This window comes from Lineus longissimus, chromosome 12 (genome assembly GCF_910592395.1).
Source record: "Lineus longissimus chromosome 12, tnLinLong1.2, whole genome shotgun sequence".
NCBI lineage: Eukaryota > Metazoa > Nemertea > Pilidiophora > Heteronemertea > Lineidae > Lineus > Lineus longissimus.
The window spans coordinates 12596829-12624513 of NC_088319.1; the positions used below are offsets into that span (position 1 = coordinate 12596829).

The 27685-nt window shown below is 42.9% G+C and overlaps 2 protein-coding genes across 10 annotated transcripts in view; both read left to right on the plus strand.

The window, feature by feature from the left end:
* Positions 1 to 1362: 1362 nt before the first annotated feature.
* Positions 1363 to 9821, plus strand: LOC135497014 (ethanolamine kinase 1-like). The gene is made up of 7 exons (XM_064786646.1): positions 1363 to 4978; positions 5185 to 5456; positions 6326 to 6481; positions 7273 to 7415; positions 7675 to 7761; positions 8362 to 8516; positions 9000 to 9821. Exons 1-7 carry the CDS (start codon positions 4841 to 4843, stop codon positions 9012 to 9014), a joined length of 966 nt encoding a protein of 321 aa, XP_064642716.1. The 5' UTR covers positions 1363 to 4840; the 3' UTR covers positions 9015 to 9821.
* Positions 9822 to 12193: 2372 nt separating this feature from the next.
* LOC135497120 (eukaryotic translation initiation factor 4 gamma 1-like) overlaps positions 12194 to 27685 on the plus strand; it is a 34432-nt gene continuing 18940 nt past the window's right edge. For 5 of the 9 annotated variants that reach the window (XM_064786839.1, XM_064786842.1, XM_064786844.1 and 2 more), the window contains exons 1-12: positions 12240 to 12394; positions 15078 to 15121; positions 15437 to 15501; positions 15783 to 15908; positions 16375 to 16581; positions 17515 to 17577; positions 20095 to 20206; positions 20450 to 20688; positions 21013 to 21048; positions 22318 to 22831; positions 26613 to 26957; positions 27349 to 27587. In XM_064786839.1, the coding sequence (XP_064642909.1) occupies positions 12309 to 12394; positions 15078 to 15121; positions 15437 to 15501; positions 15783 to 15908; positions 16375 to 16581; positions 17515 to 17577; positions 20095 to 20206; positions 20450 to 20688; positions 21013 to 21048; positions 22318 to 22831; positions 26613 to 26957; positions 27349 to 27587 (2076 nt within the window). In that variant the 5' untranslated portion in view covers positions 12240 to 12308. Of the gene's footprint in view, positions 12214 to 12239; positions 12395 to 13158; positions 14060 to 15077; positions 15122 to 15436; positions 15502 to 15782; positions 15909 to 16374; positions 16582 to 17514; positions 17578 to 20094; positions 20207 to 20449; positions 20689 to 21012; positions 21049 to 22317; positions 22832 to 26612; positions 26958 to 27348; positions 27588 to 27685 lie in introns of those variants that run through there. The other 4 variants (XM_064786840.1, XM_064786847.1, XM_064786843.1 and 1 more) reach the window with 4 other exon arrangements.

The window sequence follows — 27685 nt, forward strand, 5'->3', positions numbered from 1 at the left end:
CTTTTCTAATACGAATGCTTGTACCTTTTTTCACATGTCTGCAGCTGTACAAGATCTTTGCTTAATAAATAGATAATATATGTGAAAGAAGAAGGGAGTCTGCATTTCTTTTAGTGCTGTGGATCAAAGCTTGGGAGAGGAATGCCCGAAAATCAGGAAGCCAGTATAGCTGTCCTACTATATCTGGTTGTGACGCTGTCCCTGGTCATACCTCTTCTGGTTGTGACACTGTCCCTGGTCATACCTCTTCTGGTTGTGGCACTGTCCCTGGTCATACCTCCTCTGGTTGTGACACTGTCCCTGGTCATACCTCCTCTGGTTGTGACACTGTCCCTGGTCATACCACTTCTGGTTGTGACACTGTCCCTGGTCATACCTCTTCTGGTTGTGACACTGATCAAGTATGTGCTTTGAGAGGATGAGACGATGACCCTGTCAGTAGATTGTGATCTTTTCCTTCGAATGTTGCTGTCTGGTTCTGACATGGTCCTGACCTGCGAGGCTGCCCATTCTGGTTATAGCACGGCCCCTAAAAATAATGCTGCTCCTTTGGGTTGTGACGCAGTCCCTGATACAATGGGTGATATATGAATAAAAACTATTCAAAAAGCCCTCGTGTAAATGTACAAGGAGTTATAGATAAAAGCATCTTCTACTCTTTATTCATATCTCCAATCATCTTCAGGTTGTGACCTTGCCCTGATACTCCGCCTCTCTATCTGTCTCTGTATGCTGTCCGTCCAGTGTCACAACTGGACGGGACGGCCGGCCCTGTTTGTGTGCAGGGCTGGAGAGGAAACGTTAACCCGTAATTTCCTCAGGATGCCTTAGCTGGTGTCAAGCCAAGAAGTGCTGCCTCTGCATGATGTGGCACATCTCCTGATGTGCTTCCCTCAGGTGACATCCTAACCCCTGATATGCTGTTCCATAAGGCACTGGCATTGCCCATGGTCTACTTGGTACATTTTCCTTAGCTTGTGACCCGGCCCCTGGTATATCACACTTCTCTGTTATGATACCCTTGATGATGGTCCTTCCGGATCTGACACAGCCCCTGATACACGAAAACTTCAAGCTGTGACGTCTGTGATATCCCGATGCGAAAATGTCCCCGATATGTTATCACTTCAGTTCAGACGGACACTAGTACTGTCCGTGATACACTAGTTCTTTAGGCTGTGACGATGTCCCTATCAAGCTGTGACAATTTCCATATATGAAAATCTCTTCCCTTCAGGATGTCGACACTAGTGAAATACTAGAATTCTCCTGATACTCTAGTTCTCAAGCTGTGACAATGTCCCTGGTGTGCTATTCAATTAAGCTGTAGGCAGTGTTCCTGACATCGTCTTTCTTGACTGACCAGAATCTCGTAATATTCATACATCATACACTTATACATTTATACTTCCTAGTTTTATCTGTCAATTGGTATAACACATGTTGCCACACCTTACTCTACACGTGTATGGTACACGTGTGGACAGATCGATCAGCTGGTTCCGTGAAACCTACGCCGTGCACGGTAGACCTATATACGAGGTAATAGGGAGTTTTCGCATAGCCCCCGTAACGCAAACGATAACGCCTAATTCATCACCGTTACATGTATCAGGAGACCGAACAATGGGATAGGTGTTCACTTTGACGTTTCGGGAGTTTTGGTAAAACTATTTCTTGTCCGAATCGGCGTAAACTGGCCGTTTAGCCGGGGATCCTAGCTTGACTGTTCTAGTCAGAAAATGGAATTCAAAACCACCCAGGTGATGGAAAGGTCTGCACTGACGGTCTGTATGCTACGGTATAGAGGTAAAACACATGCTGATCGATCGTGAATTTAAAATATGGTCGTGCTTTGATGACACATCTGTTTCCACAAGCCAGCTACCGGGGAGGAGTGTGAGGCGTCATCACTATAATAAGAAAATGAATTGTGCGCTATATGCGCCTGAACAAAATTTTCCGGAACAATTGGAGGACAAACGGGTTATTTAGATCGCTGCTGCCCGCGATTTCAATCGCTTCACTAGCAGAGAACCAAATGATATGTTTGCATTCTATTTTACGGGGCCATTGGGACTTTATATTTTGATCAGTACCTGAATCAACACCGGTATAAACGGCACTGGAGTAGAAACTTTGACGACACCACGCAGAGGACATCTTCATACGAGGTGTGGAGAAGAAGTAAAGACATGGAGTCGGAGTCGATACACTCATAATTTGACATAAAGGTTGTGCCAGCTTCTCTGGATTAACAGTTGTGTCTATTTTTGAGGAAATCGGAACGTTAAAGCGTTTTACAAACTTGTGCCGATTGAGAGCATAGACAGAAGTAGGAAAGCCATATTAATCGAGAGACTTTTCGCCTCCTATCAAGAATCAAACTTTGCGTAGAAACTTTGGCGACACCACAGGGAAAGTAGGACTTACGGTGAAGGAGGTTCATGGACATGTCGTGAACGAGTCCAGTCCGTCAAATTCCGGTCGCAGTGGATAAGGGAACGATCGCCGAGTCAAGCTCTACGTCCTCTATATCTTCAGGCCGACGCAAATCGGCTACCTCGGCAGCGTAGCAGTACCGCTGGCTGTGTTCAAAATTTCGACAGACGACGGATAAAACAAAAAATGAAACTGATTTTCAAATTCCCGGTGGTTACGTTACTGTTACTGTGTACATGTACGTTGCTCTGTTTGCTATGTGCACTATTACGCTGTAGTTTAACATGTTCTGAGTTTCACTTTATATGTAGTTTAGAGGAACAAAGGAGGATAATGTACTCCCAAGGAATGACGGCAGCCGAACGAGACATTGCTGTTGACCTCTTGTTAGTTTTCGATCTCGAAATGTCCAAAAGCAACATTCCCTGGTTCCTCTATAGCGGCTCGTTGCTAGGCAGCTGGCGACACCATGGCATCATACCATGGGATGATGACGTAGACGTATTCGTTCACCAATCACAGAAAATGGAAGTAATTTCGTCACTGAGTAAGTTGGAACCAGATTACCATCTAGTGAACGCCGCCGGTCGGACGAAACTTTTCTCAAGGTTTTCGGTAAATACATCAGGGTATGAGTGGGGCTGGCCATTTTTAGATATACAATACTACGTCGAAAATGCAACGCATCTGTGGGACGTCACAGAACCGTTCATGCATCTAAAATATAAAAAGTCGGATATTTTTCCGCTGCATATGCGTCCTTTTGAGACTCACTGGTTCCCAGCGCCAAAGAGTTCCCTGTCCATGATCAAAGTAACTTTTAGTGACCTAAAACAATGCAGATCATCGAGCTACAATCATAAGTTGGAGGAATTTCGGAAGAGTATTTCGGTTGAGTGTCGGGCAATGCGAGACCAGGTGCATTTTGTCCACAGGGTTATAGTTAATGGAACCATGGTGGAGAGGCTAAAAGTTGGAGACTGGGTAGTACGTTCCGTGGTGGTCAAGGAAGATTTGACTGATCTGACCGATCCTTACGATAGCAGTAAGATTATTGCGCCTTGGTCTTCGCCGAAAAGTCATGAAAACGATCGGACTTGAGGAGCAGACGTTCAATTTTAGCCTTCTCACAACGTCATCAGTCTGTATTTCAGGCACCACGCAGGTCCGTACACTGCATTGTCGCGTGATAAGAAGACCCTGCTATACCAACAGGAAGAACATTTCAATGAAGCTGAATTATTTGTTGTTAATGGTGGACAAGTGCAAATTTCAATTCCGATGGGGTAATGTATAGCCGGAAAAGTACCCGATTCGCATTGATAGACCTCGCGTAACAAAATAATATTATCAATTGATTCTGCGTCATGGAGATAGAGCTCTGGTCGTTTCAGAGTCACGTGACGTTTAACGGTCCAAGCGTACAAGGTTTGCCAAGCGTATAAATCTAGTTCTTTTGATCGCCTAACAATCGATCTATAGAAATGAACCGCATGCAGTAGAACACAGAATACTCATGTACAGGATACAATGTATTGTACAGAGACGCCCTAGGCAGACTCCGTGTGTCGAGATCGACAGTGCAGACCACCTATTGGATTTTCAGATTAAAAAAGAACTAAATAAAATTATTGAGGTCAATTCTTGTCCGTCTATTCGAATAGGCCTATTCCATAAAAGTACGTTCTTGCAGCGTGGGTGAGCTAGGAGGGGGGGGGGGGCACGAGTAACCCGAGTAACCAAATATGTGTTTTTGACCGTGAATGTTGCCGAAAAAATCAACAAGTGTCATTTTGCCACCGAGAGAGCCTTTTGCCTCATTTCTGTTCGGAGATGGTCGAGACATCGATCAGTTTCTGATACTTGATCACACCATATCTGTGGACAGATTGATGAGATTGGTTAGCCTGGTGAGCCCAACAGGCCGTGATTGAAACACGACTGCGATGCACTCAGAGAGCAAGATACTCCATGGGTTTGATACATTCATCAGTCCGAAATCGGTCTTGGTGAGGACAAAGTCACAACCAGTCGGATACTATGGACCACTTGCCGTCGCGTATACTCCATGTAAGGAATCCGCTTCATCATTTTAAAGGCCTATACTCCGATCCGTTAGTTCACAAGTCTGAAATTTGAACATTGAAATAGAACTTGAAAAGTTCTGTTAAAAAACGATTCCATGTTTTTATTGATTTCTAATTATTTCAAAAGACTGTACATGTACATGTAGGTCACGGACAGTAAATATGAGCATGATTTAAATGGAGTGTCGACAGAGACAAGATAACTGATGACCTACTCTTAATCATATTAGGTGAGAATAATTACCCTAAGCGTTTGCGATACAAAGTCGATATTTCACGAAAGTTGACAAGAAATCCGAATAGGAACTTCCATGATGGCGACATCAAAGGGGTGTTCCGAGGTCGCCAGCATCATGATGAGGATAGATCCAAACCGCATTGAGGAGGGAGCGAAAGCTCTTCTGAAAGAGCTCATGCCGTGCTTGGAAGAGACGGACTTGCAAATCAAGGTACATGTATACGTAGAGAGGTTGTATTAGAGAGGTGTAGGAACTGTGCTGAAACCGGTGGGCCTATCTCCTATACGTAATGTATTCCATGGGCCTCTGAGGACTTTAATGTTCGTTAGAATCTAGTCGTTAGATGGCGGTACGGTCTTGATCCATAACTGGATGAACGTCCGTACCCTGATACTGACGTCGCCTTGTCATTTCAGTCGCTAGGTGGCGGTATGGTCAACCACCTCGTGCTCTGTAAAAACCTGAAGACACAAGAAGAACCTGGTTGGGTTGTCCGTATTTTTGGTGAAGCTGACGTCCTGCTTCCACGTGACCGGGCCCACGAACGCAAAGCCATCTGTCTATTGTCTGCGAGCGGATTGGCGCCAAAAGTGAGGTGTTTCTTTGTCAATGGTGTGTGCTATGATTATGTGGAGGGAAAGTTGTACTCGTGGGGAAGTCAGGATTTCAAGGAGGAATATATGATCAAGTACGTCAGAAGAAGTATGCCGTACTGTTATTGGTCCAACTAGATATAAATCCTATTTCTAACGCCAGGCGTCGCCCTCTAGCTGATACGGGTTCTGTGGCCATGATACCGGGCCTGATACGGCTCTGCTCATGATAACATCTAAGTACTACCAGCTTATGTTTCGACAGTGTATATGGTATATATATGGGCTATAATGTACTGGGGCTTTAATAATAATTGCAATTGGTATACCACTTAATCTTACATGTCGCTATACTTTGCTACGTTTGCGTAGGCGTATTGGGATCTTATCCTCTCTATTATATATACCGCTACGATTGGAAACACCAAGCGAACATGCGAAGGACATTGGTATGGGCGGTTATTACCACAAAAAAGGACGAGCAGACGAAAACAAGGACAGACCATAACGAAGACGTTATGAAGTAAATCGAAGACATTATGTACTAAAACAAAGATTTTGAAAAGTGAAACGAAGACATTGTATCTCTAAAAACAAGGACATCCATACACCATGCTTAAGACCAACATGACATCGTATCTTTCAAACATGTCAAAATAAGGACATCAACACGACACGAAGACATCAACACAACACGAAGACGTCGACACGACGCGGAGACATCATACAACACGAAGACAACAGATGGCGCTCGCGTACCGTATTTTTGTTATTGCTTTTTAAAGATACAATGTCTTCGTTTCACTTTTCAACATCTTCGTTTTAGTACATAATGTCTTCGTTTTACTTCATAACGTCTTCGTTATGGTCTGTCCTTGTTTTCGTATGCTCGTCCTTTTTTTGTGGTAATAACCGCCCATACACTGGCTCACGGGATCTCTCAGTAGCGTTCTTGTCCCTTCAGCTCAATCTCCAATGAGATGGCGCGCTGGCACTGTTCAACCAACCTCGCCGAAGCCAACCACATCGAATTCGACCAATCACCGACACCAGTTGTTCACATGCGGAAACTGTTGAAGTCCTGGCCCAAAGGATTCGAAGATGAGCAAAGAGATAACATGTAGGCAGTATAGCTTCCTTTCTTCCTAACTAACTCCCCATTTTTATAAGCGTTTCGCTCCAGGTTCCTTTTAACTGCAACATGGTGGTTTTAAGCCATCAAGTGAGAGGGACTCACCAGCTCATGCCGATTTATCGGCGGTGGTGCGTCCTGACATGGAGCCGCATGCACCAATCTGGTCTTCTGTCATGGCAGCTTTCATCAAATTTTCACCAAGACAAACTGCCGCGCCATCTCGCTGCCTCTTGCCCTCTTGCCTCAACTTGTTCTGGGCGCCAGTTCAGCCACTTCTTCCATGTATTCGGACATGTCCGTACCAGCGAAGACGGCTGCCGGTTGATTGGTTCTTATCCTAGGAGCGGCTATCAAAAGCACCACAAGTCTTCACGTACAGCTGTACAGCTACGTTGAGATAACGACATCGTTGTAAATGCAAAGTTCACATTTAAAGGGACAACTTGAGCCTGGGATTTACTCGGCCATGAGGATAATTCCCCCTTTTTAGGGCTTGCCACCATGCGCGCCGCAACTTGTAGTTTCACACTAATGCTGATCTATGGTAATGAATTTCGTCAGTGTTGCACTTTTGGGCATGGCATTTGAATGTCAGACAGGCCTCTGGTTACAACCTAGTGCATAATTTATTGCAGTTCAACGATTTTGCAATTATCCTGTTTGGAGAAGTCAAGGTCCTGCTTGAAAAAACCAACATATCTCATGCACAAATTGTCCATTTAAGACAATCGTGACCTCCACGGAACATCTGACTGGTGGCACTCTTGTTGTTTCAGGTTCAAGGAGAGCTTTCCCTCTCTCCCGAACCTAGAATTGGAGGTGACTGAAATTGAGAAAACATTGAAGAAACTGGAGATGCCGATTGTGTTTGGTCACAATGACCTCAGTATGACTAATTTGATCTTCCTACCAGAAACAGGTAAATAAAGATCAAGCTTGGGTATTTACTTTCGAAGGGAAGCGCGTTGTCAGGTTGAGCGACACTCAGATACGTCACACCGCGGGAGACAGAGAAGACTGCAACCTAGCGCGCGTGAGATGGCATCAAAGTGCACTGAAATCGAAACGTATGGGTGTGTGTATATGATGGTGTGTGCAAGTTCGTGTTTACGTTCTTAGTCTCAACCACACTACTAACCCAGAGTATCTCGTCATACATTTTGCTTCATATTTTGCAGGACGCATGATGTTCATTGACTACGAATGGGCCGGAATGACGTATGCCGCTTGGGATATCGGGATCCATCTTGCTTATAGTTTTGTCGGTGGGTTTGACAATAGGCAGGTTTCGCAACCTTTACGAGAACGACGAAGTACAAAGATGTGTCCGTGAGTGATTTCGTCATCAAGTCCAGTGCGAGTTCAGTCACGCGACAATCGTAAAGCAGCTATCATACTTAGCGGTACGGAAAAGGGGAAATCGTATAAACCGTCGGCAATGAAATGAATTCACATACTTTGTACTCCATCGTCTGTAGCTCTTCTTATTGGGGTTGCGAAACGTGCCAAATGAAGAAGCGATCCGAAACTGAACGCGAGGTTTGTCGCCGTGACAAGAAGTGGCCATCGCTGCGACATTCGATATAGAACCCTGCGAGTGCCGGTTTCATCTGCATAAAAGCGATATTTTGGTCCCTCATCGCCGCGATACTATCAGTGTATCACATGACCATGCGACTAAATCTCTCGTTTTGGCGGGTCGCACGATCTATGATGACATTAAGTCAATGTGGCGATCGACAAACTCAGCCGGGAACTCGGTGCTAAATTCTACAATTTAGAATGTTGTCTTCTTCATTGAATGGCATCCCTTCCGATGACCCACTCACTCAATTTCAATCTATCAAAGACATTTTTCTATTCAGGGCTTGATACAGACCCCACGGGAAAACTCCCGGAACGTAGCTGCATTGCCAGATGGGCCACAAGCTACTTGGACCACCTTGGAGCTTTGGAGGGCAAAACATTTTCGGAAAAAGACAGAGATACCCTGGTCTCCAATGTTGAGATTATTCTACCTGTACGTATAGCTACAGAACGACTGTAAAGTCACTACTGAACCGAGCTTTTGAAATCTGATCTTTTTCGTTACTTTTGCACAAAGAATATTCCTTTTTTCAAGCTTCTAGTTTTTCAACACCTTCAGAGTTATAATCATCACAATAAACACTGCAAACACAGACAGATGCCACACTGTCTGAAACAGACAAACACTGCAAGTGAATACGGATAGATTTGTCCCAAACAGACAAACACGGATGGAGGCTACACTGTCTCAAACAGACTTGCAATTTGCCTTAGGAAATTGATATCATCGAGTATCTGTTTTTCAGATCAAACATTTCTACCTCTCCCCAGTCATTGTGGCCATCTTCACGGCCAATGCAAGTTAGAGAGCAATATGAAAACCTCACCTGGAAAATCCAGATGCATCCTTGTGACAATAAAACGGACTTTCAGCGTGCAGACGACAAAATGATTCTGCTACTTTTTTCTTTTTCAGTATTGCAGTGTCTAAGCTGTTCTATTATCTAAAGAGGACAAGGAAATGAAGTTACTGAGTCTTGGGGCTATCCATGGAATGGGGAACGAAAGAGCAACACTCTTGGGACGACTGCAAATGTAACATCAGCGGCTAACAAGAGACAAGCTGTACACCCAGCAGAGGAACTTCTTCAGTCCACGGAATATCCTTACAGTGTTGACTCGTTTGGCTCCATTGCACAACACATGACATGGTCCAAATGACACCTTAGACTGTCTTCACAACCAGCAGAGGGGTCTCAGCATTCTGAGGAGCATGTATGCAATGAAAGACATAGTCACAACCTTACCAAACACAGTCTTCACAAGTAATAAACAGGCCAGGACCCAACAATTTGAAGGGTTTTACTGAGCAAGAAGGAATTCTATGCAATGGGAGTCATTGTCAACCAAATATGTCTGCACACCAGGACTCAATAATCTGATTGGTAAAGAGAGAATGGCATCTATGCAAGGGAATCATGGTCATAATCTAACCAAAGATGTCTTTACAACAGAGAGATCATAACAATCTTTATAGTCACAGACCTGAAATGACTAGTGCAATTTAGAAAATATCACAACCAGGGACAATATTCAACTCTTTCGCAATCTAACCAGGACCAGTCTTCACAACTAACAGAGGCATGTTTTTAGTCTGTTGAAAGACATACTAGAGAAGACTCTTAAGTGACATGGCAGAATGTTTTTTGAAAACATCCTCAATTTTATTCCAAGGGCAAGAGTATTAAAATAATCATATTGTCATCTCAGAATAAAGTTGAGACGTGCCTTGTCTTCATTTGATGTAATATTCAAAATCTATCGGAGTGGAGATTCAGTTGTCCAATGATCAGTCGGTCTGCCTCAGATTTGGTCTGTGATATAAGGCTATCTCATGGAGACATCGTCATAACGATTTTGATAAGTTTTTTGAGTGGCATTTTCAGGAAGTTGTTCACCCAACACAGAGGTAGAACTAGACATTACAAGCCCGTCGACGACACTATTTCCCCTAACATATTCAGTTCTGAGCAGTAAAATGGGATAGACAGATGTGGCCTGGCTGTGACTGTCTCGTCTCTCTCGTGATGTTGCCAACACGGTGGAGCAGCCAGGACTAATTCGGCCTGGCTGTGACTGTCTCATCTCTCTCACCATGTTGACAACTTGGCAGAGCAGCCAACAAGACAGATGTGGCCTGGCTGTGACTGTCTCGTCGCTCTCATCATGTTGCCAACACGGTGGAGCAGCAAAGCCTGATTTGGAATGGCTGTGACCGTCTCATCTCTCTCATCGTATTGTCAACACGGTGGAGCAACCAGGACTGATTCCGCCTGGCTGTGACCGTCTCATCTCTCTCCTCATGTTGACAACTAGGCAGAGCAGCCAGGACTGATGTGGCCTGGCTGTGACTGTCTCATCTCTCTTATCATGTTGCCAACACGTTGGAGCAGCCAGGACTGATTCAGCCTGGCTGTGACTGTCTCATCTCTCTCACCATGTTGACAACTTGGCAGACTGTCTCATCTCTCTCACCATGTTGCCAACACGTTGGAGCAGCAAAGACTTATTTGGAATGGCTGTGACCGTCTCATCTCTCTCACCATATTGTCAACACGGTGGAGCAGCCAGGACTGATTTGTCCTGGCTGTGACCATCCCATCTCTCTCATCATGCTGACAACTTGGTAGAGCAGCCAACAAGACAGATGTGGCCTGGCTGTGACTGTCTCATCTCTCTCAACATGTTGCCAACACGGTGGAGCAGCCAGGACTGATTCGGCCTGGCTGTGATTTTCTCATCTCTCTCACTATGTTGACAACTTGGCAGAGCAGCCAACAAGACAGATATGGCCTGGCTGTAACTGTCTCATCTCTCTCATCATATTGTCAACACGGTGGAGCAGCCAGGACTGATTCGGCCTGGCTGAGACTGCCTCATCTCTCTGACCATGTTGACAACTTGGCAGAGCAGCCAAGACTGATTTGGCCTGGCTGTGACTGTCTCATCTCTCTCATCATGTTGTCAGCACGGTGGAGCAGCCAGGACAGCCAGAAAGACTACAGTACTGGTGGCAGGGATATTTCAGTTCCAAATGCGCACCTCAGATGGCGCGGATATTTTGATAATTGGAATTAAATCATTCTTCATGGGGTTATTTAGCTAATCTCTACTGAGAAATATATTTTCTTGTGTTGTATAATCAACATGAGACATGCATGCCTTGCATAGTGGCTGCATATCATAGTTTTATGGTATATAATTATGAAACTGAACCATAGTCATGTGGTAACTGAACCCCAGAAGTGATGAAAGGTCAAGGTCGAGGTTCAATATCAATGAAGGTCCCTGGCGCTTTGGGGAATTAGCCTCTACCGAAAGGTCAATGGTGTTGTTGGGATAATAGTCCTTCGATAAAATATTGACCTCACATAGTCCTTCGATAAAATATTGACCAGGAGGTCCTGTATCGTAATAATATTTTTACTGGTCCACATTTTTACTTTGAAACAATAATTGCAATTCATAACATCCTTGCCGGCAGCATCTGCTTGCCTTTACTATCATTTTTCATTTTTAAATCGTGTATAGGCCTATCATATCATCTCGACACACAAGCCCGTGCATTAAATAGTCAATAGACAATAGTATAAAACATCATTCTAAAAATTTTGTGACACCCACCCTTTTCTACACTCCGGACGCAATCAGGATGACGCAATGGACTGCCCGTGGAGTCTACCCTTCTCAACTCTTGAGATGGCCCCTCCCACAGATTATTGAATCGGACTATTTCTACTGCTACACCGTGTACTTCGGATAATAAAAATGGGAGTAAAGGCAAGCATATGCTGCCGTCAAGGAAGTTATGAATTGCAATTATTGTTTCAATATAAAAATGTGGATCAGTAAGTAGATTATTACGATACAGGACCTCCTGGTTTATGCGAGGTTAATATTTTATCGAGTGAATATTATCCCAACAACACCATTGACCTTTCACCCTCGCTTTGCCGGAAATTGCCGAAGCTGGCAATTCCGAAGATTCCCGAGTTAATCTCCTTGCAGACCCAAGGTAGCCATGATTAAATTTATCTTTAGAATCTTCTCCCATCCTACAATAACCATACATTTTATTTACCCAAAATGTATTTTTATTGAAAATTGAATGTTTTAACTATCCATATAAGGTGAGATTTTTGTATTTTCCAGGAGATATAGCTTGGAAACAAGCTCCGATAAAGGTCCTTTCTAAGGACTCCAATCACTCCCTATTCACGTTGAAATGAGTGTACAGAAGGGGACACACCACTCAGTTTCGCCGTCAGCGCCAGTACATCCCCAGCAACAGGGAACCAGACCGCAACAACCGTATCCTTTGCTCAGTTCCAAGCCCCTGGTCTAACATTTTCCATCCCAAATTTCGCAATACCGGCCAAACAGACGCCGGTTCTGCTCCCCGTGTCCGTCCACCAACGCATGCCTGCGCAAATTTCGTAAACTTCAATATGGAGACGTGACGTGGACACGAGGTTTGGGCGATTTTCTGCCGCTTCTGTGCCGAAATACACCTCTAGAAGCTGTTATCTTATGCCCCAGACACTTAACTGTCGACTGGACAGCATATCGTTGTGTTGTGACGTCTAGTGTTTATTTTAGCACTCTCGTAACATGCCGGTCAAAACACATGATTCACAGATTTCAATGGCTGCTCTTCATGTGACCAGGTTTGGTGCATGCCTGTACATTGCCAGTGCATTGCACCATATGTATTGCAGGGTGGGGGAATCCATGTTTGTGATGAAAAAACTGGGTGTATTCATGCCGATTTCTGTTCTTTGATGGTTTTAGGATTCTTCCTTGGCGTGATTTTTGGGGTTTCATTTCTTATGGGAATTTTGTGTCCGATAACGCTCTCATTTTCACCACAGGCCCTTTTCTGAATATGCCTACCACCTAGCCCTACGGACGGCAAAACAAACTACCTTTACGATAAGTTTTTACGGTCAATGACGACAGACAAGGCCACTCGAGCCATTGTCTGGTGTCATTTACCTTGAAGATCTATTGTAAAGATAGTTTGTTTGGCCAACCCAAGGTGGTACCGGTATATCTGGAAAAGAACCTTTTTCTCTTGGATTTTCATTATAAACCGCCTAATACATTACAAACACTAACAGTCCAAATCACAATTGTCATCCCTAAATTCGCGTCATTAGCTACCCATTGCGTAGGTCGTGTGTAATATACGTGAAACAGAAAGATGGTGCGTCAGGGACGCGGAACTTGGCGTTGAACTCGCGCATACGTTGTGCGCCACTGACGCGAAGCAGGACGGATGTCATTTGTGATTTGGACTGTACCAGTACCTCATAATAACGTCATCTTTACATCATGTCCCGTCATTTTGATCCATTCAAAACTCTTCACTCTAATCCTGAATGCTCCCTGCATTGTATCATGTATGATGATGGTATATGTTCCCCATGGAAGATGTTCATGCCAGACATGGTGTGTCACTTTACGACGCCCTTTGACTTGTTGAGCTATGATACTTCATTAAACTGTCACTTAACTTGAGTGATGGCGCCAAACACACCGTGCAATTCTGTGTAGGAATATCCTTTGTGTATCACTGTAACCTTCAGCCTTTTTCTGTAGCGTTAGTGGTCAGAATGAATTCTTGAATGGATAAAAACGGTGGGAAAGGATGTAAGGATTCATTTGAGGTAGGTTTAAAGAAAGTGCAGAAGAAATTGTGAAAAATAAGAGCAATATGCAAGATTTCTCAACATGCAAACTATAGCTATTTAGTGTCTTAAAGAGTGAAAAGAGCTGCCAACTAAAGATTTGTCATCATACTGCTGCTGAGCTGAGATGGTGCTCGAGTGGGTGAAGTGAAACAATTCTTAATTTCTGTGAGTGTTCTATAAAGTCAATTTATGTCAAAATGGATGACAATTTGCAACAGAGACAACGAAGTCCTACCTACAGAGAGATGTGGTATCCAGATCAAGCAGCTGCAACCCCGATCATGTATCTGACTCTGAAGTTAAGAAACAAAGCAACAATACTTACGTAGAGACTATATTGTATTTGTAAAACCTATGAGAAAAATTGACCGGTTGATACAAAATGTACTGGTCACTGTCGACCTATGGTTTTCTCTTCTTACATCAGGAGTGCCATGGTCAGTTACATTGGTGATGTTTATATTCCTATAAAAGATGAAATTGTAATGAGGCCAAAAGGAAGAAATTTTTAAGACGCCTGCTCGACAAGCCAGTTTATTTGTATGAAAAAAAAACATGGAAGTGGTCTGGCAGGTAGCCAGTTGACATCCTACCAACAGGATCCGGACTACTTGTTGTCAGGAATTCCGTAAGGCATTCTGGTAATTTCTGACGTGTCGAATGGTTTATATACTGAAATGATGAACAGCATTTTGCTAATTCTTTAGCTGTTTACTTGTTCTGTGTCATCTTATCTTCTTGGCTGATGCGGATGCTGAACTGAAATAAATGAGGAGCTAACACAGCTCGAGTGTAACACAGTCTTAAGCTCGAGTGTAACACTATTCAGTCTGGAGTGTAACACTAGAGTCTGAGCCTTCTCCACAAGTGGCTTTGAACCTGTTTGGGTAGCCCCTACATGTACACATGCATATGAATGGTGGCTTTTATTTGCAGTGTTTCACTTCTGACCTTTTGGCCAGCTCTTCAGAATAAACTAAAAGTAGGTCATATCTTGATTTTCGACCGAAAAAAGTGTGCTAACAATACTGATTATGTCAACTGTGAATCAGAAGGCCTCAACCCATTCATTGCAGGTACATAGTATTTGTCTGTAAATAAACACTGGTTTATCTGTACATCTTATTATCAATTATACTTCAAATGAATGACTGAAGGTTCAAAGCAAATTAACTGGAATGTAATCAGTTCTATTCTTGATTTGATTTGAATTGAAGAAGTTGTCCTAAGTTGCAATCTTGGCAAAAATATGGACAGATATGTACATGTTTTGTATGTTACTTCCTTGACCTCAGCGCCAGGTACTACCCACAAGGCCATACCCCACCGATACAGCAGCAGTATCGTAAGTAATTAGCTATAGTTCATGTACTAAGTTCTTGTATTGACTCGGGACAATGCTAATTTGAGTTCTCTGGACATTTTCAATCCTTCTTTATCATGTTTATGATCGGAAGGACTTCTCCTGCAGGCTTTTCTGGCCACTCGATCAAGATTTTGTAATAATGCTATCTTTGCTGTCAACTGAGCACTGCTAAGTTTCGTGGGCACTTCCAGTTTCACGACTAATTCTGTCATTCAAAATTATTGTTTTGTTGGTACAAAACCTGATTTTGAAACGCGTATGGTTCAGAAAATGAATTTATTTTTAAAATTGCAGGGCAGGAGGAGTACCAACAAGTAAGACAGCCGAATCAGCCTTATTACGCTCAGAGTCAGAAACAGGTGAGAGGAGATTCTACTACCGTCATATTCCACCCGTGTATGTCAGGAGTCATCCAACCCTTCGCAGATATCTAACAGGCCGTCTGACTCAATTTGTTAGACAAACTCCTTTGATGAATTCGAAGAAAGAAAAATGTCTATATTGCCATAAAATCGCAGTGAAATCTAGCTGATTGGTCTGATCTTCGCAAACGTAAGACAGTCAAATTGAATGGTCTAATAAACTCTTGTCTCTGCAGCCCTTCTCAATTGCTTTCTTACATTTGAATGTTTACTTTCAGTTCCCAGCTGTGCCGCGCGGTGGCAATCCCCATGACATGAGCAAACAGCCTATGAGTACAACTGTCCCAAATCCGGGGCAGGGTCCGAGTCAACAGATGATGTATCATCAACCTAACCCGAGAACGGTAGGAACACAATGCTCTAGAAAGAGATATCTCTTGCTTGAAGTGCAATGAATAGTTAAATCTTTCTCAGTGTTATAATTGTAGTTTAAAAAGATTATTGTTGGGTGGAGTTTAGTCAATGGTGGTAGTTATCTCTGTCTTATTACCATATGATGTGGGAATATTTGTGCTGCGACTTGAGAATGTCTTTATTGATGAACCTGTTTGTCTTAGAATCAAAGTGCAGTTCTGGAAAACTGAAAAACTTCTGAAATTACCAAAACAGTCTCTAGTCTTTTCACAAAAGGTGTAACATCGTTGTCATTTTGAATTATAATTTAGATTTCTCCAAATAATGCATTATGGTCCAGGGCTGAGTTGCGAAATTGGCAACTTTTGAAGATTTGCCAATTATTCAGGTGTTGCCAAACTGTTTTATAGTGCCTTATTGTTATTGCATCATCAATGAATTATCTTTTTCATTCAGCCTCCGTTCTACCCACCCACCAGACCAACACAGCCACAGGGTATTCCACAGCAGACGCAGCGCCATGTGCGAATGAGTGCCGGCCAAGGAGGACAGCCGCCGACCATGTACCCGTATCCTCAGACGAATTTGGTTATTTCTCAAACGGGAGGCTATATCGGCCAGCCACAAGCTACAATGATGATGCAGGGCAGTCTACCGATGCAGGTGAGAGTCATTTCTGATGGTTGAGTAGAATCTGTATAGCCCTTAACAGTTTGTAGAAGTTTTGTTTTAAAATATTTTCCCCTTGCTCATTGTAGGACTAGGAGTTTCAATTTCTCTCCGCGAGGCTCTTTACCCCCAATGTCTCGCTTCCCCCATGTATTGTCAGAGTTTGGAAGATGTAGAAGTATCTTCCTTTTATGACATCACTTTATTTGCACATGGCAACTCCTGTTTTTCAAGTTGTCTATCCGATTTTCTAATATTGAATTGGTCTGTTTTATTGACATGCAGTCTTGTGCCTAAAAGTCTTGAGTGATGTGACCTTGATCTGTTCCGATATGTTCGATTGTTTGGGTTTCGAAGCTAGGAAATTGGTAGCTATTCAGAGTCAGCTGAGCCACCGACTGGAGCACTTGCAGGTGGTTATATACAAATGTATTGTGGTTGCGCTTGCATGTGGGAAGTCGGGATGCTGCTGCATATGTATGCAGTCTGAAACCGACTGTGATCAAAATATTGTAAATGTAAATCAATTGGGTACGAGATTCATACACTGTCTGATCCTGAAGTATGTGTTCCATCCAAACCCAGTTGAGGTGCAGGAAGACCAAAGGTAGGGGTACTAGTACATGTCACGAAAGCCCCCAGAGTGCCTGCTTGTCCATGAGTACTAGAAGGGATTCGGCGGGGGGGGGGGGTCAATGAAAAAGAACTGGAAAGGGCTTCAGTGAAAAAATATGGGTTGAATGATATGGATAGGCTCTGTTTTTGTCCAATTATGTCAGTGTATTTGCGACGAATGTCCCTGCCGACTGGTGGTGCCAGTCGTATGAGGCTCCTGACTACTTCATTCAGACCCAAGGCCCTGATGACCCAGTGCATGTGTTCTCGCCAAGTTCTGTTGACAGTCTCTTCCTTCTCTTTACCATGCAGGCTTCCCCAGGCCAGTACATGGGTGAGGACATGATGACTATGTCTGGGGGGGCAACCATAATCGTAAGTCAAGACAGACCATTTTTCATCAAGCGAAAATTCTGTCTCTCGGTTGCTTACATTCTTGCATTACCTCATGGTCGAAGTCTTGTGATGATCTTTCATGGTACATCGAGAGTATGAATGTGTGTCCCTCTCAGTGGTTGGTGAAGTCAAAACGTGCATGTATTTCCTATGCAAATAGTGTAGTATTTGTGTCACTGTCTGTTCATTATGTGTGGGTACTTGTAATACAAAATACAATGCGGTCACCAACTCTATTGGGGGAAGAAGCTGCCGAGCCAGCTTCCGTAGTAATGTGTACGGCACTGCCGTTTAGCCGATTCATACGTGCTACTGTTGTCTGCTGCAGGAATGTGACTAGATGGACTTAATGCTTTACAGCTATGTCATGTAATTTTGTTGACGCAAGATGTTGTGTCTTGATGGGAGGGGAGATAAAGAAGCTTGGTTTATTTTGAGGTCAACATAAGTTCAGGGCACTAGTTCAGTGTCACGAATGATTCAAATTGCTTGGAATGTTTTAAGAGTTCTTCACCACTAATTATTATTATTTGAGTCTGTTTGAATTCTGGGTAAAATTGGTAAAATCCTATATAACCGAGAATCTGAGTTTTTGCATGAACCATACAAGTACGTTCCATTCATCGTGTGAGATGTGTGATCAGAGTATGTTGTGTTTCTGTGTCTGACTAATGCTTGTGTTGTGAGTCTTACCAAAGTGTGGATGTTTTCTTATTCTGTTGGGAATGAAATGTGATCTCTTCTGTTCACCTGTTCACCCCCCAGAGTCGACCCACCAATGTTCCTTGGTTGTGTCGTCCACTGTTTCCTATTACCAAACAAAACTGCTGCTACATGTATTAAAAGCGTCCTGGAATGTTCACGCTGTTCTTTTGGGCGGTTTTGCCCTTCAGACTAAAGAGTTGGTATGCTAGTTGCTACATCCAAGTGAAAACAGTACCTCGTGGTGTAGAAAGAAACATTTGTGACCAGGCTTTTGAGCTGCTGTGATTTTGCACTGTTGCACTGTTAAGTAGGAATCGGAACCAACAGCGCAAAATTGGTCTGTTGAAAAGCTTGAACCCAAGTAATCCTGTAGTTTTCAATTAGGGTGACAACTTGTGCATGTCGCTGTATACGAATGACTTTTAGTTCTACTCTTGATAATGTAAGGCACTAACTTAGCCAAGTAGGGAGGGCTATTTCCCGCTGTGAGTTGATTCTGGCTCAACATGTCTATTTCAAGTAATGCAGTAGCAGAATGGCAGTCTGCCAGAAGAGCACATTCAGGGCTGACCTATCCAAACTGCAGGATATCTCCTATTCCTGCTTCCTGCATGATGCTTTTGCTTCATTCCTGATAGCCAGTTGTGCAGTACTGGGATGTCCTTCTGTTATGTTGTCTCATTCCTTCTTGTTTGCGAAATGGATAGGAACTTATTTATTTTACGATGTATTCATAAAGTCGTGCATAAAAAATGATTTTATTTGGTGGAAGTATCAAGTCTGTTTATTGAGGTGCCCTAAGTTCTTGTTGTCATCATATGTCCGTATTTTAAAAATTATCCTTTGCTCAGTTCACTGAGGTGCATGGGCATGGCCATATATCCTGATGTCTTGCTTTCGGAAAAAAGTACAACACGCTTTGGCATGTTTAGCCCTTTGCTTACAAATCCAGACTTTGATGTTTAGAGCAGCGGAATATTTCCTTCAGGTCTTGCTAGTCCTCATTCAGAGCATGCAAAATTAATATTGTGGTTCTTGTATTGTCTGCTAAAGGAAGGGACAAATGTTCTGCAATCTGTCTATGCCAAGGTTTACAATCTGTGTGCAATGTGTATTGCATGACATAGGCAGGTTGGGTGTACATTGTCTTCCTAAAGTTTAAATAGTTTGGGGTTAAAAGCCTGATATCTCACGCCGCCCGGAGGAATCAAACCAGGGACCTCTTGACTGTAGTCGAGTGTCCGAGCCACTAAACCACAGCGACTCCTTTGTGTAATAGTCTCTGGCTCCGAGCTGAGTACAGGTTTCTTTCTTGCGTGGAATTGGCATGGAGTGATTGACATTTGTCCCTGACCTATAATTTTCATCATCATGTCATTGTCGGTGTTGAATTTTGAAGAAATTAGAAATGGAACTCCTCATTGTTGGCAGAGAAGCAAACATGTTAGTTCTTATTTTGGATGGCAACAAAATAACTTATGATCCACTTACTCTCACTGTTTAGTACAATGCAAGGAATAATTTCGAGTTCAGTTTCACAGCTCAATTTTTTTCCTGACTGTTTTCAGCAAGAACTAAAGCTTTTTTTTCTTCAGTGTTGGACAAAATCTTCTTTGTGCCAAATACGTTTTTCAGTCAACTCAAGAAAAGATCATGCAAGAATTTTCGGAAAGACTGCTTCAAAAAAACCTGCCTTTTAGAACATTAGATGAGGTACCTGTTTTGACGTTTTCCCTCTATTTTGATATTTGTTGTACATGTTTTCATTTTATTTGAACATTTCCATTACAGTACCAGACCGGTCCTCGGCCGAACATGCCACAGCAGTATATCAACACATCTCAGCCGAATCAATTAAACATGCAGCCACCGGTTGGGCAAACTTATCAAACACAAGGACCAGGTAAATAGCAGAATGTTTCTTTCCTGGAGAGCTTGGTGGGTCTAATTGCCGTTAGTGAACAGATCTCCAGCGGCCGAGTTGGAAACTGACACGAGACAAGAATGGCCGGCCAGAAACATTGTGTTCGATGTGAATCAATCGACTCATATTCGTCCATGCATTGCTTCCCTATCTTTGTAGATATGTACAATTTGAATCAGTGAAATTTGAATTTTTTGAGGAAATTGTTATCTGTCTTTCTAGTAACATACTACAGCCCTCAAGGTCAACCACAATACCACATGGGTGCCCAGCCAAACCGACCGCCATCTGCATCGAGTAACTACGCTCCTCCGGCGCGGGAGAGAAAAGTGATCAGGATCACAGATCCCAACTCTGGACAAGATGTGACAGATGATTTATTAGGTTCGGCCAAGAGTGCCAAGACGGGCACGCCTCCATTGTCATCAGGCCCGTCGAGTGCCAGAGCCACACCAGTCGTGGTAAGTTGCTGGCCGGTCGTAGCAAATGATATTGATGTCGCAGTAATCATTTAGTGTTGTATCTCTGTTCTGTATGGTGTTTATATTGGGTAGAACTTGTTTGAGGGATTGTTCAAGGTACATTATCCACCAGAAGCGGGATTTGTGAGAAAAACGGACCTGCCAACCGTTAGACTAACTTACTGATTACTTAACTTACTTTAGCCCCACAGTATTTTTAGTGTGTGGCGATAGCTATTGGTGTCGCCACTGGTCAGTATTGTTGGGGGGGGCTTTCAGAGTGGGAGTGCTCCATGAATTGACCAACCCTCTTCTATTATAAAGGCACAACAAGCTGAAGACGAAGAGTCTTCTGAACTGGTAAGCCCATTCAACGTCGAGGATGTCTCTCATCCAACCATTTCATTGTTTCCATGGTGATGGGTGCATTGTGTGGCACATTCCAACATGATAATTTTGGGTGGTTATATCCAAGTTGAGATCCTAAACTGCTTGAAGTGATTTTCTCGTAGTTTGGGTCTAAAATTTCCTACCATCGGTTTTCCTCTTTTTCATATTCTATAACTTTGCATTTCTAACAGTGCATCCCTCACATCTCGAGCATGTCCTAACAACCTCTGTACCAGTGAAAATGGCCGGGAGAACATAAACACAGAAATTGGTGAAACAGAGGTTACGCATTGAATAAAACTGGATTTATTGCCTCTGCAACCCTGTACTTGTGGGTCTCGGCAACAATGACCACAACCCATTGTCTGCTTTCATCCCATATCCATATGTTTCACTATAACATATCTGGTACCAGCAAGAGAATGAAGACTTTATTTATTCTTATTTGGCAATTCCCCCGGTACATGTAGCTTCCTAAAACACGCCAAATGGTAGAGTTGTTTCGGCACACATTACTTCCTATTCTATTTTTGCGTCTTTTTTGTTGAAGGTCAATAGATTTGAAATCTATCTAATACAATCATTTTAGCTTAGCATGTCCTTAAAAAATATACTAATAATGCATGAGAATTGCGATACCTGGTTACTTGTTGCGACTATTCTCTCCTAGATTTCAAAAAGTGCTATCCGGCCTGACTTTACAAATGTTCCGAGTTCCGAGCCCATCATTGAATGCAGTCTGCCCAGCATTGATTTTTGAGCTCTGCACATTCAAAATATGTCTGTTACACAGTTTGTCTCCCAAACAAAATGCGCTTACGTTGTGGTGCAGATGAGGGAAGAACCTTTACCATTGTTCAAGGTTACAATGCACTGTCTTTTAGTAGTACGAACATGCATGGTAGCCCCTCTGCCACTGAGTCTGCTCCTTAGGCCAGATTTATATAGGATTCATGTTGTCAATTGTTATGTTTCACTTGTCACGAGTTAACTAACTGACCTGGGCTGGAAAATATGTGAGAGTGAAAAGTGACCGCATGAATTGGATGTAGCCTGCTCATTGGTAATGACTTGTTTGTTCTTCATGTCGCATATGAAAAGTGTATGGCGACATATTACATTTTGATAAAAACTTCAGAAGTGTCTCATTCTCAGTGACTGAACTGCATGAACTTTCATGCATCCCATCTTTTCCAATTCCATTCTACGTTTGTCATATCAAATTCTCCTCCGTTGCAGTCTCAGGCTGAAGAATCTGCACCGCCACAATCACCATCGCCACTGGCGCAGAGTAACATCGCGGCACAGTTCGCATCGCAAGTCGCCGCTACATTGAATTCCGATACGCTGAGACCTGTACAACCTCAACCAACTGTGACAAAACCTGAATCTGAACAATTGGGCGAGGAAACGCCGCAGGTAGAAACTGATGTGAATTCTGAACTGGATTCTAAATCTAATCAAGAGAAACAGGATGTGAACTCTATACCTGAACCAGCACCTAGTGTTGTCGTTCCTGCTGCGGTAGAAACACCGGAAACGGTCGCCGAGGAGGCAGTGAAAACGGACACGAGTCACAGTGATAAAGATGTACATGTAGAAAGGACTCCTAAGATTAGTGAACCTAGCGAGGTCGTAAGTGAATCTAAAATTGATGAAAAACCAGCAGCAGTGGTGGAGAAGACGCCCGAACCTGTCGAACCTGTGGAGAAAGTGCCAGTGGTTACGGAAGAAGAGACAGCTTCAGCTGAAGGTCAGTATCTTATTCATTTCTTTATACATGCTTCCCGAAATTGGTGGCTTGCATTGGAACTAACTTTTTCCCCCTTGTCCGTCATTAAAGGCATTCAAGTGTGTTGGTCAACCATGACTATCTCCTTTGTCCCTCCACCATAAGGCCTAGTTTCCCTTTATGACATCACTATTTCGGACACTCAGCGCCCCATTTCTGGAAAGGTGTATATTTCGCAGATTGCCCTTTGTCTTGTGTGGTATCCTTTAAGATCGATCTCAAGAAATACTCATTTCAAAGATATTCATATCTGTGTGATTTTCGGATCTCTAGTTCAAACGCTACTCTGCATTCATATTCAGAATCAGATTCACTCTCCGAACCGAATGTATCATTCTTTGTTGCAGTATCATTTGTTTGTATTTCAACAGATGTTCTGGCCTTATCATCTTCAGTCTTGCAATTAGAAGAATATTTAACCCAATTTGCAAAATTTCATTGAAACTTAAATATCATTTTGTCCTACAGCAACTCTGCTGAGATGGTCCCCCATTCCAAATAAGCCCATGCTTGAACTGGTCACATGACACTCAAAGGTTATTGCAAAGGTCATACACTTCAATGCATATGCATAGCAGACAGCAATAGTGTAGAGCTGTGTGCATAGGGTGGATACATAGGTAGCCATTAGATTCTACTAGACAGTCTGGAGAACTTCCAGAAAAGTTTTCTAAAAAGTTTTGCGAATCATGGATTTGTGTAGATGATGTTTATCGATTTTAGAGTCTAATAGGAGTTATTCAAGTATTACAAGGTTACAGTATACCATGTCACAGTGGAGAAAAGGTAATAAAGGACAAGGTTCAGCTGAGGTGCTTTGCAGTGTATTGGCAACATAGGCCTAGTATATGTACCGGGTTTTAGAGAATCTACCACATGTGTTAGGCATACAGTCTTCTCGATTGTGTAACCTGCTGTACTCGTGTACAGGCCTGTTCATACTCTTCCATTTCTAAGTGCTTTGTTTTATCTTCTATGTTATATTTGCATAGACTGAGCCTAGGCCTCGCTGCCCAATAAATATTTTAGGCCTATCCCAAGTTCTTCTACTCCCAACGCAATCTTTAAAAAAATGCCGGCCCAGTCTGTCCTATTTTATGTTTAAAATTGCATATGTATGCAATTCTGTGTCCTGGTTGCACAGCTATTAGCCTGACTGTGTCGTAGTTTATTGCATGCATATTCATTTGTAAAGTGTGGATGTTTATGCCATGAATGTAGAAGTAATGTACAGTAGTCAGTAGTGTCTGCGTCTTCTGTTGGGTGGAATAGGCCTTTTCCGACCAAGATGAATCTCACACTCGGAACAGGTGAGAAGACCTAAGCCGACTTCGGACAATGCCATTAGCCACTGTGACCCTTTGTTCCAGGTGAAACGCACGACTCTGATTCTAGTGACTGGTCATCACCCAAACGAAGTTCTTCCAATATGTCGACACTGAGTTGAGAGATGATGAAACTGGGAAAATTCAGACCACATTTGAATTTTTCCATCTTGACTGTTGTGTATTCCAGAATTTATAGAAAGTCATCAAAATCAGAAATCACAATTTGACTAGTCACAATATGTTGCAATATATTGATTGAGTAAAGTAGTCTGTTCTTCTCAGCTGGGTACTTCAGCCAGCAGATTGATGCCAGTATTATACTGAAGAATTCTGTGTCATTTGGTGTAATGAAGTGGTCGACAATGTACTGTTGCACATACTGTTGTAATGTATGCCAAGTGTGCAGCTGTCTAAGTGAACACTGCGTACATGTACATTTATGCATACCGTGGCTCCTGCAAGATTTGATATCTTCTCTGGAGGCGTAATAAGCATACTGATTAGGTACCCCAGTAATGTTAGGATGGCCAATTGATAATCTAGCATGACTGATTGAATGAAGGCTGAGCAATCACAGGTCTCCAAAGAACTTTGAAAACAATCCCAGATAAACAAAATAAGCTATTGAGACTCCGGATGCTGGTTGTGTGAATGCTTTTGATCTTGTTCGGGTTTGGTGTTGTCTTTGAAAATGTACATGTTATGTATGTACAGACAACCCAATCTTGCCACACACTGGTGTGGTAAACACACCAAAGAGCGAACCAAAAAGCCTAGCATAATACCTCCGATTGAGTCCATCATGTGGATAATTAGGCCATTGGCTGATTTTGGTGAGCTGACAAAGTGCTGGCCTTTGAATTTTAGTGTGAGTAAATAGCAAAGTCACGACAGTAGGCCTACAGTTTGAATATACATGTAAAGAATAGTATTTTTCTGTCAAATGGTGTCGACAAGTCTCCCCTTTGTTGCTAGGGTGAACTTAAAGCTGAAGTCAAGAGTAGGAGTTGTTGGTAAACAGCATCTCTGTAATCACAGTGAATAGAGTAAGCCCATTGTTTTTGCCTGAAGTACTAAAAAGAAACAAGTCTACCTGTGCACTGTGTTAACTGGCATTGATGAAATTCATAGGCCTTTGACTTGAGTTGCATTGGTGTAGACCTACTGTTTGTAAGGTTAGAAAGAGATAGGAGGCTATCTGGAGGGAATATACTGTGTACAAGGCCCTACCAAGGTAGTTCTTGGCCTATCTACCTACACTAGGCCTAACATCTCATATTGAGCTCAGTGTGCTAGGTTAGGGAACCTACTTTTGTTGTTGTAAGTGTTCTTATATTGTGTTCAGGGTATTCTGTGCTGCAGTTGCATTGTATACTTCATATCATCTATGCCAGCTAGTTAAAAGATAGGCCGAGAGTAATGTATTGAGGCTAAGTGTTGGCAAATCTTCTATTTTCGTGAATTGCCCATGGACTAGAGACAGTGACAGTCACCATGGTATCCTTACTTTTATACTAGGCCTAAATACAAAAATCCTGCTGTGGAAATGTCATGAGGTTAATCTGCCTCACTTTTGGCAGTTCATGAAAACTACAAGAATGTCTGGTATCCGGTTAGTCATTCTAGCTCTTGTTTATAGTTACCGTTTTTGTCGTCTTGATAACCTACTGAAAACTAGGCATGTTACCTGTGTCTGCGTCAGACTGTTAAGTACGGAGATACATCTTACCATTGAGTTCCTGACTGTTCTGACTTCTTGGCTCCAGTTCTGAATACGTTTTCATGCTACCTTGATGTACATAACCATAGGTCTCCAAGTGAGGTATTGATGTAGGGTCCAGATGGTTCCTAGAAGTTGGCCATGAGTGATTCTAACAATAGTATCTTTACTGTAGTGGAGGAGAAAAGCAACAGTCAGAATGCTTGATTGACTCATCACTTTACAAGTGTTTTGTTTGCGCCATTCTTAAGTCCTGTTCTCCACTTCGAGAGGGTCTGGTAGTCTCTGGTAGAATCTTGCCCAAAGTAGAAGCACGACAGAGCAGGGTCGGCTCTTGCCTCGAAACGTCACTGCGAAATTCTGAACTTCAGATTATTCGATGCCTTCTGTTGTCTTTGTCAGATCTGTCACATTCTATTCTTGTAAGGAACCTATATTCTGCAATTTGAGATGGATAAAAATATAGTACTATAAACTTTGATAACCATGGGTCACATTCACCTTTTGGGTCACATTCGCCTTTTGTCTCAATTTCCAATTTATTTTCAGGTCTCAGCAGTTTGACTCGAAGAGAATGCCAAATTCTGCTTCGTCTGACTATAAAGTTTTATCATGCTCTTGAAACAAAGACAGCTTATGCTTGTAGTTAAAATGAAACACCATGCTAATTGTACGCATATTTCATGTCTTTCAGCAAAGAGTAAATCTAAGAGACACAAAAAAGATCTCAATGAGAAAGGCAAGACGAAGGAGGGCACGGACATGGACCTGTTCGTGGAGGAGGCGGCCACGGCTAAGCCTGTTCCCGTTGTGGTCCCGGAACCCACACCAGCACCAGTGACAGAAGTCAACAACGTCGACCAGAAACTGAAAGATAAACCAGCGTTGACGGTCGAGATAAACGTCGAGGAATCAAACGAGGCGAAGGTGCAGGAGAAGAATGAGAAAAACGACGTGAAGTCACACGATGTTCCTGAGACAAATAGCAAGATTGGGATGCCAAAGAAAGATAAGTCTACGGACTATGATTATAAGGAAGGTAGGTGGCACCTCTGGTTCGAGACAATATCACAACCTTTAGTAGGTGAAGAGACCTTGTCAGTTCTTTTGAGGTGGGAATCGAGCATTTGGAAAGAGTTTACACCAGAATTCATGCGGTTGCATTTGGAACCGGTCAATTCTAAAAGGATCTCAAAGGATCCGTGACATAAGAAGAACCTGAACAAGTCTTTGGCTTAGTTCTTTCGAGGTTCCTTGACGTCAGGAAAGAGTCTTGAACAAAACTGGAAAGGACATGCTCTTTGAACAGGCCGGTTCTGTTAAAGGTCTCCTGCATTTTAAACTCGGTTAACCCAGGCTATATTCACCACCGGTTTGAATGCACTGACTATGATAAGAGATTATTTTAGGATGTTGTGTTTTCCTTCCAGAAACGTTCAGTCCTCTCAGTCCAGAAGCCAAGATGCACTACGATAGAGATTTCCTCCTCAGCCTGCAGTTCACGACGGGTTCAAAGTCAAAACCCGACGGACTCCCCAAACTCCCTGATGTAATCCTAGACCGGCCGCGACAGATGGGCGACACCGGTGGCAGATCACCGTTAATCAAGCCTGGATCCCAGCCAGACTTCACACCTGGATTCATCAAATCGTCAATCCCTGGACGAATGGTACGTTGGAAAATGCCACTCTTTCATTTTGATCGTGGCTTGAGACACTTCCGCTACTGACTTGACCCTCTGGGGCAAGCTACATAACTAAACGTTCC

Excerpts from the sequence above, each read along its gene's own strand:
- LOC135497014 (XM_064786646.1), top strand. The coding sequence starts at position 4,841 with ATGATGGCGACATCAAAGGGGTGTTCCGAGGTCGCCAGCATCATGATG. Across the intron at positions 4,979-5,184 it reads AGACGGACTTGCAAATCAAG|TCGCTAGGTGGCGGTATGGT; the intron begins GTACATGTATAC and ends TTGTCATTTCAG. Across the intron at positions 5,457-6,325 it reads AAGGAGGAATATATGATCAA|CTCAATCTCCAATGAGATGG; the intron begins GTACGTCAGAAG and ends TTGTCCCTTCAG.